We start from the raw sequence: 14,033 nt of genomic DNA, 5'->3' as shown, positions 1-14,033 counted from the left end.
TGCTTGGATAGACTCATGACAAAGTCTTTCCTTCCTTGTGCTCCAGCTTTGTATACATAGCCTCAATTCATTCTAGAACAAATTACAAGTTATTGTGTATTGTCATTCAGAAAAGAAGGTAGAACTATAACTAAATTTTAAGAAAGTAAAGGAAAACATTGGGTGACCTCCACAATTTTATTTTATACTGCTTTCTACTTCTTCTGCTGCTTTCTCTTCTTTCCTGATGTAATTTGCTAGTGTACTTAAAATTTAAATCAGGTGGTGTTTATATTTTTACCTTGCAGTTAGATGGCATCACAGCAGGCTGACGACCTACAGATTCAAAGAATGAGAATATCCTACTCAAATAATTTGGACTTGGTGTTGGCCCTCTGCCTCACTTTGTGATTGCTTTGCTTTCCACTAAGTAGAGCCGAGAGTTAAGGAATAGAACTGGGTAGTTTCTCTACTGATTAATGCTACTTGGGAAAAAAGATCTTATGAAAGAGTCTATGTAAATACATCTCTAGTTCTTTTTTTTTTTAGTCAGTACCAATCACGTGGCACCTGTTGAAGTATGTTAACACTTAGATGACAATTTTCAACTGAAAATTGGTTTGTCCCTAAAACATTTCCCCAAATATTATAGAGATTACATTGCCTTTAAATCATAATCATTGATTTGTTGATTTATTCTAAGGTCTGTAGCATAGAGCTCCAAGATGTGGTATGCTTAAAACCAGAAAGGAAGTTTGTATTGTTATGATACTCCCATTGTAGTGTGTTCATTTGTGATTATCTTTGGTATGACTTCTAAATCTTGAATGGTTATTTATATGTAACTCTACTTTTTCTGAATTGGAGAAAACTGGGAATACTTACGAGTTGGAATTTAATGCAGCTTTATATGGCAGTAATTATAACTTGCAAGGGTAATATCTGTAGTATAGTATGAAAATAACATAACATGACAGAAATAATAAAAAAGGAAAAGTATGTATTACAGATATGTGGGTAATGCTTGTCTTTTAGCAGTAGTTAAGGTTTGAGATCCTCCTGTGTTAGCAGCTTTATTTGATGCTTTACAGAAAGACTCTCCCAACTCTTGAAGAAATTATTTGAAACCCAAGAATCTGGTGACCTCAATGAAGAATTAGTTAAGGCTGCTGCCAATGGAGATGTTGCTAAAGTGGAAGATTTGCTAAAAAGACCAGATGTGGATGTGAGCATTTTAAAAATTATTTGAAGCATATATAAAAATAGAATAGTATAATGAACATAATTCAATAATTATTGAGATATTTCCACATGTGCTTCATCTATTCCTTCTTCTTTGTTTTTGTGAGGTATTTTAAAGAAGACACTGGACATCATTCTTCAGTGTACTTTTTTTTTTTTTAAAGATTTTATTTATTTAGATTTTTTTTTTTTTTTTTAAGAGAGAGACAACGAGAGAGGGAACACAAGCAGGGAGAGTGGGAGAGGGAGAAGCAGGCTTCCCGCGGAGCAGGGAGCCCCAATGCGGGACTCAATCCCAGGACCCTGGCATCATGACCTGAGCCGAAGGCAGACGCTTAACGACTGAGCCACCCAGGCGCCCAGAGATTTTATTTATTTATTTTGATAGAGCACACAAGCAGTGGGAGCAGCAGGCAGAGGGAGAAGCAGACTCCCCCTTGAGCAGGGAGCCTGATGCGGGGCTCGATCCCAGGACCCTGGGATCATGACCTGAGCCAAAGGCAGACGCTTAACCGACTGAGCCACCCAGGCGCCCCTTCAGTGTACTTTTCTAAAAGACACTGACATATTCTTATTTTAACACTGTGACCTTTTAAATTTATGATTGACAAAATTTGCACTTAGGTTTTTGAGTGGTCAGTGTCCTTTTCCATTTCTCATGGAAATGTCATCTTAACCATGTCTTTTAAATATATTTTGTAAATTTTATAAGCAGTTTTTTATCTCTCTTCTCAAAACATTTAATCTAAACCTTTTCCTGTGCAAGTTGACTATTTTATAGTTTATAATGCAGATGAATTAGAGGTCATGCATTTTGTAAATCTTAATAGTTATTATATTTTACCATTCACATAAGCCATATTTTCGGTGGGCCATTTTGGTTCTAGTTAGTCATTCATGGGCTTTGTTATTGCCACCACGCTGTCACCAATACAATGTTTGGTGCTGGCCCAGAGATTTGTCGTTGGAGTAGCACAACATCATATCCCTAGGAGCTCCTGTGGCTTTGCAGTTATTAGGGAGATGTCAGTTGCAACAGCACAACACAGTGGTTTCTTGATTGTGAGACAGATACATCACAAATACTTTGTTTCAGTATCAAAGTACCAAATGATTTTTTATATTCAACCAAGCAGATTTAAATTATACTTAATTTTTTCTTCATTTAATTACTAAGGTATTTTTTTTTAACAATATACATTCTAAAAATTAAAGGGAAAAATAGTTCTACAAGGTTTGTTATGAAAAAATTTCCTTCTCAATTCTGTTTACCCATTCTTCAGAGACTATTTTCACCTCTTTCAGTTGATTTTCTTCATATGTTTACCTCCACATCTTCCAATAACATACTTCTATTTTTTTTTTTTGATTTTTATGTTTTAGGAGTTATCTTTTGATACTTCACTGTGAAGATGAGGATTCAGCTTTCTTTCCCACCTCCAGCTCATTCCCTCCACACACATACACACTCCTCTCAGCTTCTTAATGTGGTTAGGTTGTATGATAACTTTGTTAAGATTAAAATTAATTGTGCATGTTATTATTTAAATGACATTCGTATCTGAGCTGTGAACTGTGAACGATGCTAGATTGTATTTTCCTATGTAACCATTTGCTTTCCTTGGTGTTCATAATTGTTCTTTTATAAAAAAAAATTGTGTAATTTACGTATAATGAAATACATGGATCAGTTTTGACAAATGCATACACATAATTCACACCCCATTAGATGTAGAACATTTCCTTTATTCCAGGAAGTTCACTTGTAGTTTTTCTCAATCAGTCCCTCTTAACTTCAGACATAATTTAAAGTTTTTTTCATTTGTTTATAATCTATGTTGTTATAATCAATTCTTCTGCAAACTTCTAATTGTCTAATCTCCCAAGACATTCAGGCACGTCAGGTATGTGTTCGTTTCATCTTCTGAGAGATGATAAGAGGAGAAAACATAGGTGACTTTGAGTATGGTGATGACTTTTTAGATATAACACCAAAGACATCATCTGTGATCTTGTAGGACTTACTTTTGTGTTTTACATTTAAGTCTATGATTCATTTTGAGTTAATTTTTATGAAGGGTATACGGTTTGTGTCTAGATTGATTTTTTTCCTTGGGTTACTCCTGGCCTCGGCCATTAGGTCTTTTCTCTTGGGCTGGTCTGACTCCCCAGAGAGGTCTCTTAATTCTCCTGCATTAGAGGGTATAAACCTGGCTGCCAAGATCATGAATAGTGAGTAAGGGAAGAGGGCTTGGATTCTCAGCATTCATCATGTAAATATTTACATAATAAAACTTCTGATTTTAGTACTTTGCCCCACTGATAACAGTGCTTGGTTTCTGTAGGCTAGGGGTACTTTACTGTTTCCAGAGAATAAACTTTTAAGGTTTCTGCTAGCCTCAGGGTAGACCACTAGTTCAGCTGAGCAGAGTGAGGGAATCCAGGGATCTAAATGCTTTTTAAAATTAATTAATTATTAATTAATAATTTAATTATTAAGTAAATTTATTTATTTTTAAAGATTTTATTTATTTGACACAGAGAGAGAGAGTGAGAGAGAGAGAGCACAAGCAGGGGGAGTGGCAGGCAAGCAGAGGGAGAGGGAGAAGCAGGCTCTCCACCGAGCAAGGAGCCTGATGTGGGGCTTGAACCCAGGACCCTGGGATCATGACCTGAGCCGAAGGCAGACACTTAACCGACTGAGCCACCCAGGTGCCCCTCTAAATGCTTTTAAAACAAACTATTAACCAATGCTTTTTTGTTTACCACCAGCCACCACATTATCCTCATATCCAGAGGTATCCAGTCAATACCTGAGCTTTTTTGGTTTCCTTGGTGGAAGGGTTGCTTCTAGGTTATTCTCATAGCAGGCTTAGGGGCTGCTTTTCAGCTTCCTGTATAGGTGCTTGCATGTGTGTCTGTCTGTGCGTGTGTTATTTTGCTAGTTCTAATTATCTTTGTGGATTGAGGCTTCAAAGAAAATAAACTTTACTCTTGTTTTAGTAAGATGTTGAGAGGTTATGAAGACAAATGCAATCCAACCTTTAAAGAACACTTATAAGTATATACCTTTTTAAAAAAGCTTTATTGAGGTATAATTGTTTGTACCACAAATAAATACATAGGGGTACGGTCTTTAAGTCTCACAATACTGAACAATTGTTCTCTTGCCTTATGTCTGCTCAGCTTCTAGCTCCTCTAATGGGATTTCCTGTTTTTCATAGCATCCTCCTTTTGATTTTTAGATGTAAAGTATTCTTGAACATCTCTAACTGAAGTTTCTTTCTCAGACATTGTCTTTATTTCTCTCCATTTGTTTCTTCCAGTCATTTTCTTTCTTTCTTTTTTTTTTTTGAATTATTTTTGTGTGTGTTTTCTATCTTTGAGGTCTTCCTCAAATCTCAGATCTTTTGTTGTCCATTCATATCTGAATAAGACATTAAAAAGCTTATTGGTAGTTCCTTTCTTCGATAGGACTTAGTGACTGACTTTGCATTATGGTGATTGCATACGTGGAGCTTTTGGAGTGTTTAAATGCTAACTCATGCAGAGGTGTGTTCTCCATGGCTATTCAGTGGTTTAAGGGAGGAAACCATTTTTCTGCCTAGGGACTAGATGCATGGCAGCTAATGTCCTATCCTTGAGTTTGAGAAGGGTGGCCTGGAGTGTGGCCACTGCAGATGGCCACTGGCATATCAGACCTCTACCTGGGGTTTTTCTTCTTAGCCCCCTCATGTGCTTGCTTTTGCAGGCTTTTACTTTGTGTGGGGTTCCCAGGTTTTGTATTCCTTTTCTTTATAAAGTCAGTCTGTTTTCTCCATTTCAAAAATGTGTTGCTTTTTATTATTTTCTGATGTTAGCTTTCCCTTTCTCTTTGTCTTTATGGCTTTTTATGTTTTTAATTATTTTACTGTCTTTTTAATGTAGTCTGGGGAGTAATAGGATATAAATGTGTGGTCAGGCTACCATCTTCTATGGTTATTTTTATTTTATTTTATTTTTTAAAGATTTTATTTATTTGACAGAGAGAGCACAAGCAGGGGGAGTGGCAGGCAGAGGCAGAGGGAGAAGCAGGCTCCCACAGAGCAGGGGGAGCCTGATGTGGGACTTGATCCCAGGACCCCGCGATCATGACCTGACCCGAAGGCAGTTGCTTAACGAGCTGAGCCACCCAGGTGCCCCTGGTTGTTTATTTTTAAAGATTTTATTTAGGGGCGCCTGGGTGGCTCAGTTGGTTAAGCGACTGCCTTCAGCTCGGGTCATGATCTCAGGGTCCTGGGATCGAGCCCCGCATCGGGCTCCCTGCTTGGTGGGAGGCCTGCCTCTCCCTCTGACCCTCCCCCTGCTTGTGTTCCTTCTCTCGCTGTCTCTCTCTGTCAATTAAATAAATAAATAAAATCTTTTTTCTTAAGATTTTATTTTTTTACTTAAAGATTTTTTATTTATTCATCTGAGACACAGAGATACAGAGAGAAAGAGAGCATGTGAGCAGGGAGAGAGGCAGAGGGAGAGGGAGAAGCAGTCTCCTGCAGGCTCTTAGCTGAGCCAGGAGCCCGATGTGGGGCTCGATCCCAGGACTCTGGGATTATGACCTGAGCCGAAGGCAGACGCTTAACCATCTGAGCCACCCAGGCGCCCTATTTATTTACTTAAGAGAGAGAGTGCGTGTGTGAGCAGGGGGAGGGGCAGGGGGAGGGGCAGAGGGAGAGGGAGAAACAGACTCTCAGCTGAGCACGGAGCCGGATGCGGGGCTCTATCCCAGGACCTTGAGATCATGACCTGAGCTGAAGGCAGATGCTTAACTGACTGAGCCACCCAGGTGGCTTTTATGATTTTATGGATGAGAGTGAATGGAGTGGGCTTAAGGAATTACACTTAGCCTTGGGTATGTCATGGAGAAATTATACATTTACACAAATCTGAAGTGAGGAGAAGGTTGGAGATTACTGCTTTATGTCATAGTTGTATATAGCTACCCTACTAATTCATTCATGTATTCCTCGTGGTAGTTTGCTGACAGTATTCAGAATATTTGTCGAGTTGATATTATTTATATAGTGGACAATATCTTTTCTAAAAGTTTTCCATTCACTTCATTGCTTTTCTTTCATTGAAACATAGACTCTGAGCTTTAATAATTCAAATAGAAGTAAATACTCAAAACTAATGTAACTTACTTTTCTCCCTCACTTCCTTTCTTTTTTGAACTTTGCAGATTGGCTAAAACAGTTCTTTGATAGCTCTTTGAACAATGGAACTTTCATCTGAAAAGAAAAAAAAAAAAGGAAAAATGTCTGCTCCCCTCTCTAAATTACAGAAAGTTTCTGGTGATCTGTACTAGGATATATGGAACACCAACCTAAATTATTTTCAAAGAATCATATGGTGTGCTAGATTTATTTTTTTTATTTTTATTTTTTTTCAGTGTGCTAGATTTAAACCTATACTCTATTGACTCTGTGATTTGTGACAATCCTTCATCCTTTCTTTTTATTTAGGTAAATGGACAATGTGCTGGTCACACAGCTATGCAAGCTGCTAGTCAGAATGGACATGTTGACATTTTGAAGTTACTTTTGAAGCAAAATGTGGATGTAGAAGCAGAGGTAATTAAACTAATCTTGAAAAATAGTTAAGTAAAAAATTAATGTTCTAGAAATGGTACTTCTATATTATAAGATGAATTGCTTTCATTCCTAAAATTTAATAATCACCTAAGGCTCTTCTGATTGAAAAGAAAAATTTGACAAGAGATAACTTGAAGCATTTCTTATTTCTCTTAGATCTCTCAATATTGTAGACATAACCCTAAGTGAAGATAGGAGTTGAGTTTTCCTTTACTATGGTTGGACCACCGTGCTGCTGGGAACCCAGATGGGTTCATCCAAGAATCATACTAAAGAAGTTGAGGGAAGGAGAATATATAGATCATGTAGGTCAAGATTTTTACTGATCAGTGACACTCAGAGGCCTTTCTTTATTTTAATCTCATAAGGGAATCAGTAAATTAGAATTTGTTTAGTTTTATTGTTTCTTGACCTTAATGTGGATCTTTGAAAATTTTACAGTGCATGTTTATCATTATATGTGTGTATATATGCTTAATAGAAAGTATATTCTTTTAAAAAGGAAATGAATATTTTTTACTGTCACTGGAATTTCAGTTGATAATCTCTGTGTGTGTTGTGAAGGATGTCCTTTGTTACAGTATACTGTAACCTAATTATTGAAAAAAATACATTAAAATTACATTTGTTGTTGTCTAGTGGAAGGTTATTTAGGAATAAGTCAAATCCTATCAAATTTAGACTAGGCAGAAAGTTGTAATTTTGTTCAAATGATACTACCATCTGAGGAAGCTTAATGACTTGAATTTCTGAGGGCTAAATCAGTGGACCAGCCTATTTTTATTAATAAAAAATTTGAAAGACAGATATTTGAAAAGAGAAGTCTTACATTATTTTTGCTGTTTTCTCAGATTGAATGTATTTTGATTTGTTGGACAGCTACTAAAGAATCAGTGGTGTTATAATTGTAAATAAGTCATTTCTGATGTTGGAATTTTCTGTTGTCTAAAAACTTGAATTTTAAATTAGCAGGTAGATGTCTGTAAACTATATGATAGTTTCTTTTTTTTTTTAAAGATTTTATTTATTTATTTGAGAGAGAGAATGAGAGAGAGAGAGAGAGCGCACATGAGAGGGGGTTGGGTCAGAGGGAGAAGCAGACTTCCCGCTGAGCAGGGAGCCCAATGTGGGACTTGATCCCGGGACTCCAGGATCATGACCTGAGCTGAAGGCAGTTGCTTAACCAGCTGAGCCACCCAGGCGCCCTATATGATAGTTTCATTATTGTGATATCTTTATGAATGAGATTATATGATTTGATTTTGTTTTCACAGTAGTAATTTTTAATTCACATCTTTCTTGGTTATGAATTTAGGAACCCAGTATATGTTACAAGGTTGCTTTTGGTAATGAACAACTTAATTTAAATTTAGTATTTTGTAAGTGGAATTTACAATTAACAGTAAAACACAATTACTTTATTGTGTTACTGTTTTTGTCTGGCTTGGGGAAATGGAATGAAATTCTCTGAGTTGAATACCCCATTTTTTTTAAAAGATTTTATTTATTTATTTGAGAGAGAGAGCACAAGCAGGGAGGGGCAGAGGGAGAGGGAGAAGCAGGCTCCTCACTGAGCAGGAAGCCAGAAGTGACAGTGGGCTCAATCCCTTACCCTGAGATCATGACTTGAGCCAAAGGCAGATGCTTAACCAACTAAGCCACTCAGGCATCCTGAATATCCCATTTTTTATTTAATGAATCCAGAAACTACAATAGCAACAATTACTAAAATACCAAAGCCCTTCTGATTATAGCTAATAAGGCAAGAGGCCAAAAATAAAATTTTTGCCTAATTTTTTTATAAAGTGTGCTTTCTGATTCAGAATTTAATTAATAAAGCAGACAACATGGGACTATCTAGCCATTTGTGTTTCTGAAGACTTCTTGTTCACATGAGAGGTTGTGCACAATGGTGGTGCAGCTGTGGGGGTGGGAACAAAGTTGGCACTGTTCCTTAACTGAACTCAAATACAAAACAATTGGTTAGTTAATAATATAAACCTGGTAAGATTGGAGTTGGAGTGTGGCTCAGTAAGCTAAGTGTTTACAAATAATTTCTTTGAGAAAGTTTGAAAGTTAGGTCTGTTACTAGATCAGTGGGATATATTTGGACTTCAACCATACCACCTCATTTGAATTTCCATTCTGTGCATTTCTGTTTTAAAAATGCTTGTAGGCAAAAGGAGGTAGGTGGGGGGATGGGATATTGGGTAATGGGCATTAAGGAGGACACTTGATGTAAAGAGCATTGGGTCTTATATGCGACTGATGAATCATTAAATTCTGCCCCTGAAACTAATAATACACTATATGCTAACTAAATTGAATTTAAATAAAAGTGTTTAAAAAATAAAAACCATTGTAGGCAGATGTAATTTATAGAAATAGTGTGAGAAAGGAATATTTATACATCAAGTTAAATTAATAACACAGTTTCCCAATTGGCAAAGAAAAAACTACATTTAAAAATTGGGTTAAGATATAAATACAATTCATAGCCTAAGACTAAAACAAAAAAATCATCAAAGTATCATTTTTCTGGAATTTAAGAATTTATTAGAAACAGCAATATAGTTTTTTCTAGAACAGTAGTTCTCAGCTGGGGGCATTTTTGTCCTACAGGGGACATTTGGAAATGTCTGGGAACATTTTTTTTTTTTTTTGAAGACTTTATTTATTTGACAGAGAGAGACACAGTGAGAGAGGGAATACAAGCAGGGGGAGCAGGAGAGGGGGAAGCAGACTTCCTGCAGAGCAGGGAGCCCTATGCGGGGCTCGATCCCAGGACCCTGGGATCATGACCTTAGCCGAAGGCAGATGCTTAATGACTGAGCCACCCAGGCGCCCAGGGAACATATTTGATTGTCACAACTGGTGGGGGTGGTGGGAGTACTACTGGCATCTAGGTGGTAGAAACTAAGGATGCTACTAAACATCCCATAGTGCACAGTACAGCTCCCACAACAAAGAACTATCTGGCCCAAAATGTAAATATTGCCAAAGTTGAGAAATCCTGGTTTAAAAGATGGAGAAAATAGTTAATTTTACAAATGCACTTAAATTTGTGATTCATCATTTGCCAGCCTGTTTATAAAGTGATTTGTCATTATTAATTTTTTATTATTGAAAAAAAATTTAAAGATTGTATTTATTTGAGAGAGAGAGAGAGAGAGAGAGAGAATGAGAGAGAGAGCACGAGAGGGGGAGGGTCAGAGGGAGAAGCAGACTCCCCGTGGAGCAGGGAGCCCGATGCGGGACTCGATCCCAGGACTCCAGGATCATGACCTGAGCTGAAGGCAGTCGCTTGACCAACTGAGTCACCCAGGCGCCCTATTATTGAAGATTTTACATATTTATAAAGGTAGAATAGTATAATGAACCCTATGTTCCCATCACCCCACTTCAATTATTTTTCATGGCCAATTTTGACTTAATCTGTACCCTCTTCCCTCTCCTCTACTGAATTATACTGAAGCAGATCCAGATACATTATTTCATCTGTAAATATTTTAGTATGTATCCCAAAAGATAAGTGTTCTTTTTCTTAAACTTAATTATATCTTTACCAAACGTAAAAGCAATGATAATTAACAGTGATTTTAAAAAATTTAATTGTATTAAAAGTCTTGAGGTTAGGTGAAGAATAAAGAGAATAATATATTTTGTTCTCTAGTTATCTCATTCTGTAACCTTTCATTTTTTTTATCTGCATTAGGAGGCGAGCTCAAGATAGTATAGATTAGGGGTTGCAAACTATAGCCTGCAGGCCAAATACAGCCCTCCATTTATATTGCTAAGTATTATTGGAATACAGCACATCCATTCATTTATTTATTGTGTATGGCCACTTTCATGTTACAACTGCAGAATTGAATAGTTGTGACAGGAGACCGGGTGGTTGTAAACCTGAAATATTTACTTTCTGGTCCTTGACAGAAAAGTTTGCTGACCCCTAGTATAGAGGACTACTGCAGTTTTTTTTTCAGTTGACTTAAGCTTTTTTTTTTTTTTAAAGATTTTATTTATTTTATTTGAGAGAGAGAATGAGAGAGAGAGAGCACATGAGAGGGGGGAGGGTCAGACTCCCTGCTGAGCAGGGAGCCCGATGCGGGACTTGATCGAGGGACTCCAGGATCATGACCTGAGCCAAAGGCAGTCGCTTAACCAACTGAGCCACCCAGGCGCCCAACTTAAGCTGTTATTAAACTAAATTGGTGTATATTATATCTTTCTAATATGTGATATCAGATTACATTTTTTTCCTATTTCTTTTTCTTAGGGAAAACTCAGCTATTTTGGAAAGGTATCTCCATGTATGACCTACTGAGTACAGTAGGATTACATTGTTTACTCCTTAATGTATAGGTAAAGGCACTGAGGACTGTGAGATCTTAGGTGTGTTTTTATAGGTGAGCTAATTTTGGATCCTGCAGGGACTCAGTACTTTTTTTCCCCACTGATGAATTATAATAAGAAAGGTGTGGAGGACTGAATGAAAGACCAGTTTAAAAAAGTATGTCATTTACAAAAAAAGTTTTCAAATACAGTACAAATATATACTACAGTTGTCTACTGTTCAAATACAGTACAAATAATATAGTACTAAATTTATCATTTAAATTCAATGAAAACTGTTCTGAAGGTGAGGACTAATAGAGAACAATACTAAATTTTGTCAGAAAACCCACCTTATGGTATTGTTGCTGTCTAAAGTGATACTGGGCAAAAAGTTTAATTGGTATAAGCTTCAGTTTCCTTATCTATGATAGTAAAGGGTTGGCTGTGGAGTAAGGGAAACTCTATTTATAGTATACAATGACACCAAGGGAATCTAATGGTGTTACTGCCTTTGATTGTTTCTTTCCAACTGGCAGAAGGCAGAGAATATGGTTTCTTAAACAGATACTAATTCTGTCTGATTCTTATCTAGTAATGAAAACAAAGCTGTAGAAATATTTTATGTAAATGTAAAACTGAGAAGGAAAGGGCAAGTAGGCTTCAAGACTGGTCAGTTTAAGGAAATTCTCTTAAAAACAAGTCAGGACTCAAGATAGTAACCTCCAAAATGGCTCTAGGAATTGTTGTACATAGTTCCTGAGGATCGATGTTAATTCAGATTCTTAATGGAGGCTCCCCCACCTCTCTACACCCCCCAAAACTGGCACTATTAAGAATGTGGAGTGTCAACAAAAGATTAGATTTGTAAGACCCAGAAAACAGTCTTTTAAGTTGCCCTTTATAGGAAGGCAGACTAAAATCTGAGATTGCCCCAACAAAAAATGTCAAGCTTTAAAAGGAGACAGCCAGAGTTTTTGTCTTCCCTTACCTGCAAATTCTTTCAGTTGCTCAGGTTGAGTTTTACGAAATCATCACTGATTTGTTTTTTCATATCCCTCATCTGGTCCATCACTAAATCCTGTTGGCTATTTAGAATATAACCAGAATTTAAGCAGTTTTAACCTTCCTGCTGCTACCGCCCTGGTCCTCACATTTCTTCCCTCAGATATCCTCGTGGCTTTCTCTCTCACTCCCTTCAGCTATTTAATCAAACCCACCCTGGGAGGCCATCCTTTGGCTGTCCTACCTAATCCTTCTTAACTGCGGTATTTTTTCTTTGGCCTTTTTACTACCTAACATTTACATTTTATTTACTTATTTTGTTTATAATGTTCTGTCTCCCCTGCTAGAACGTAAACTCAATGAGGGTAGGAACTTTATTTTGCCCATTGCTGTATCTCTGGTGTCCAGAACAATACTGAGCTTGTAGTAGGCACCCAATAAATATTCAGTGACTCAAGCAGAATATACTACTTCCAAACAATTGTGTTGAAGTTTTAGTATGATTAGAATACCAGCATCTTGATGAATTAAATGAGTTTTAGGAAAAAGAAGATGAAGTACAATATTACTTATTATATTTAGGGATAATAAAATAGTTGAACTAATTTACTGAAAGTGTCAGCATGTTCAGGAAATGTTTAATTCCGTTGATGTTAAAAATCACAGTGGTTACTGAGAAGATTCTGGGAATATAGTGGGGTATGAAGTAGTAGAAATTCATCTCCCTGCCTAGATAACAACTGCACTGGCAGAATTCTTTCTGATGTAATTATTTTAGAACTCCGGATTCTGTTGAAATCTTGGTACGTCCAGGGGAGGGCACACATTATAATCAAACTTCCAAGAGCCAAGGCCAAAGAATCTTGAAAGCAACAAGAGTGGTGACTTGTCACTTAAAAGGGATCCTTGTAAGGTTTTCAGATTTCTCATCAGAAACTTTGGAGCCAGAAGACAGTGGTGGACTGATGTTTTCAAGGTGCTAAAAAGAAAAAAAAAACCCTATCAACCAAGAATCCTCTATCTAGCAAAACTCTCCTTCAAAAGTGACAGAGAAATTAAGACAGTCCCCAAAACTCAGGGAATTTGTTACCAGTAGACCTGTCTTGCAAGAAATTCCAAAGGAAGTCCTGCAGGTTGAAATGAAAAAATATTAGTAACCTGAAGCCATATGAGGAAGTAAAATCTCAATAAAAGTATAATATGTAGGCAGTTATAGAAGATAGCATTATTTTAATAGTGGTTTATAATTCTTCTTTTTGTTTCCCACATGATTTGAGATTAATACATTAAAAAATTACTAGTCTAAAATCTAGCATTATCATAACTTTGGTTTGTAAATCCACATTTTGTTTTCTATATAATTTAAGAAACTGATGGATTTTTAAAAATTATTAGTTTATGTTTTTGATTACACAATGTACAAAGTTGTAATTTTGTGATAACAGTAACTGAAAGGGTTGCGGATAGAGCTGTAAATGAGTTGTTTGTTTGTTTTTGTTTTTTAAGATTTTATTTATTTATTTGAGATAGAGAAAAAACACGAGCAGGGGGAGGGGGCAGAAGGAGGGGTGAGAAGCAGACTCCCCACTGAGCAAGGAGCCCAACACGGGGCTCGATCCCAGGACCCTGGGATCGTGACCTGAGTTAAAGGCAGACGCTTAATTGAGCCACCTAGGCGTCCCTGTGAATGAATTTTCAATTAGCAATAATTGCGCCACAGATAAACCTCACTGGCTACGATACTGCCACTGCGCAAAGCTTTTAAATGAATTTTTATATGTTATTGAAGTTAAGTAAAATGTTTTTTACTTCAAAATATCAACTAAATATAAAAGAGTAATGTAG

The 14,033-nt window shown here is 36.8% G+C and overlaps 1 protein-coding gene and 1 non-coding gene across 3 annotated transcripts in view; one reads left to right on the top strand and one right to left on the bottom strand.

Moving 5' to 3' along the window:
- MIB1 (MIB E3 ubiquitin protein ligase 1) overlaps window positions 1-14,033 on the top strand; it is a 133,630-nt gene that overhangs the window by 59,191 nt on the left and 60,406 nt on the right. For both annotated transcript variants that reach the window (XM_025886604.2, XM_025886603.2), the window contains exons 9-10: window positions 1,071-1,204; window positions 6,720-6,827. In XM_025886604.2, the coding sequence (XP_025742389.1) occupies window positions 1,071-1,204; window positions 6,720-6,827 (242 nt within the window). The remainder of the gene's footprint in view (window positions 1-1,070; window positions 1,205-6,719; window positions 6,828-14,033) is intronic.
- On the bottom strand, window positions 13,811-13,948 carry LOC112835400 (U4 spliceosomal RNA). The gene has a single exon (XR_003211208.1). It is a non-coding gene; the product is annotated as a U4 spliceosomal RNA (small nuclear RNA).

The sequence above is a fragment of the Callorhinus ursinus genome, unplaced genomic scaffold (genome assembly GCF_003265705.2).
Source record: "Callorhinus ursinus isolate GAN/ISIS: 27379988/994484 unplaced genomic scaffold, GSC_fseal_2.0 scaffold11, whole genome shotgun sequence".
In the NCBI taxonomy this organism is placed as follows: Eukaryota; Metazoa; Chordata; class Mammalia; order Carnivora; family Otariidae; genus Callorhinus; species Callorhinus ursinus.
This window is presented reverse-complemented; position numbering and strand designations above follow the sequence as displayed.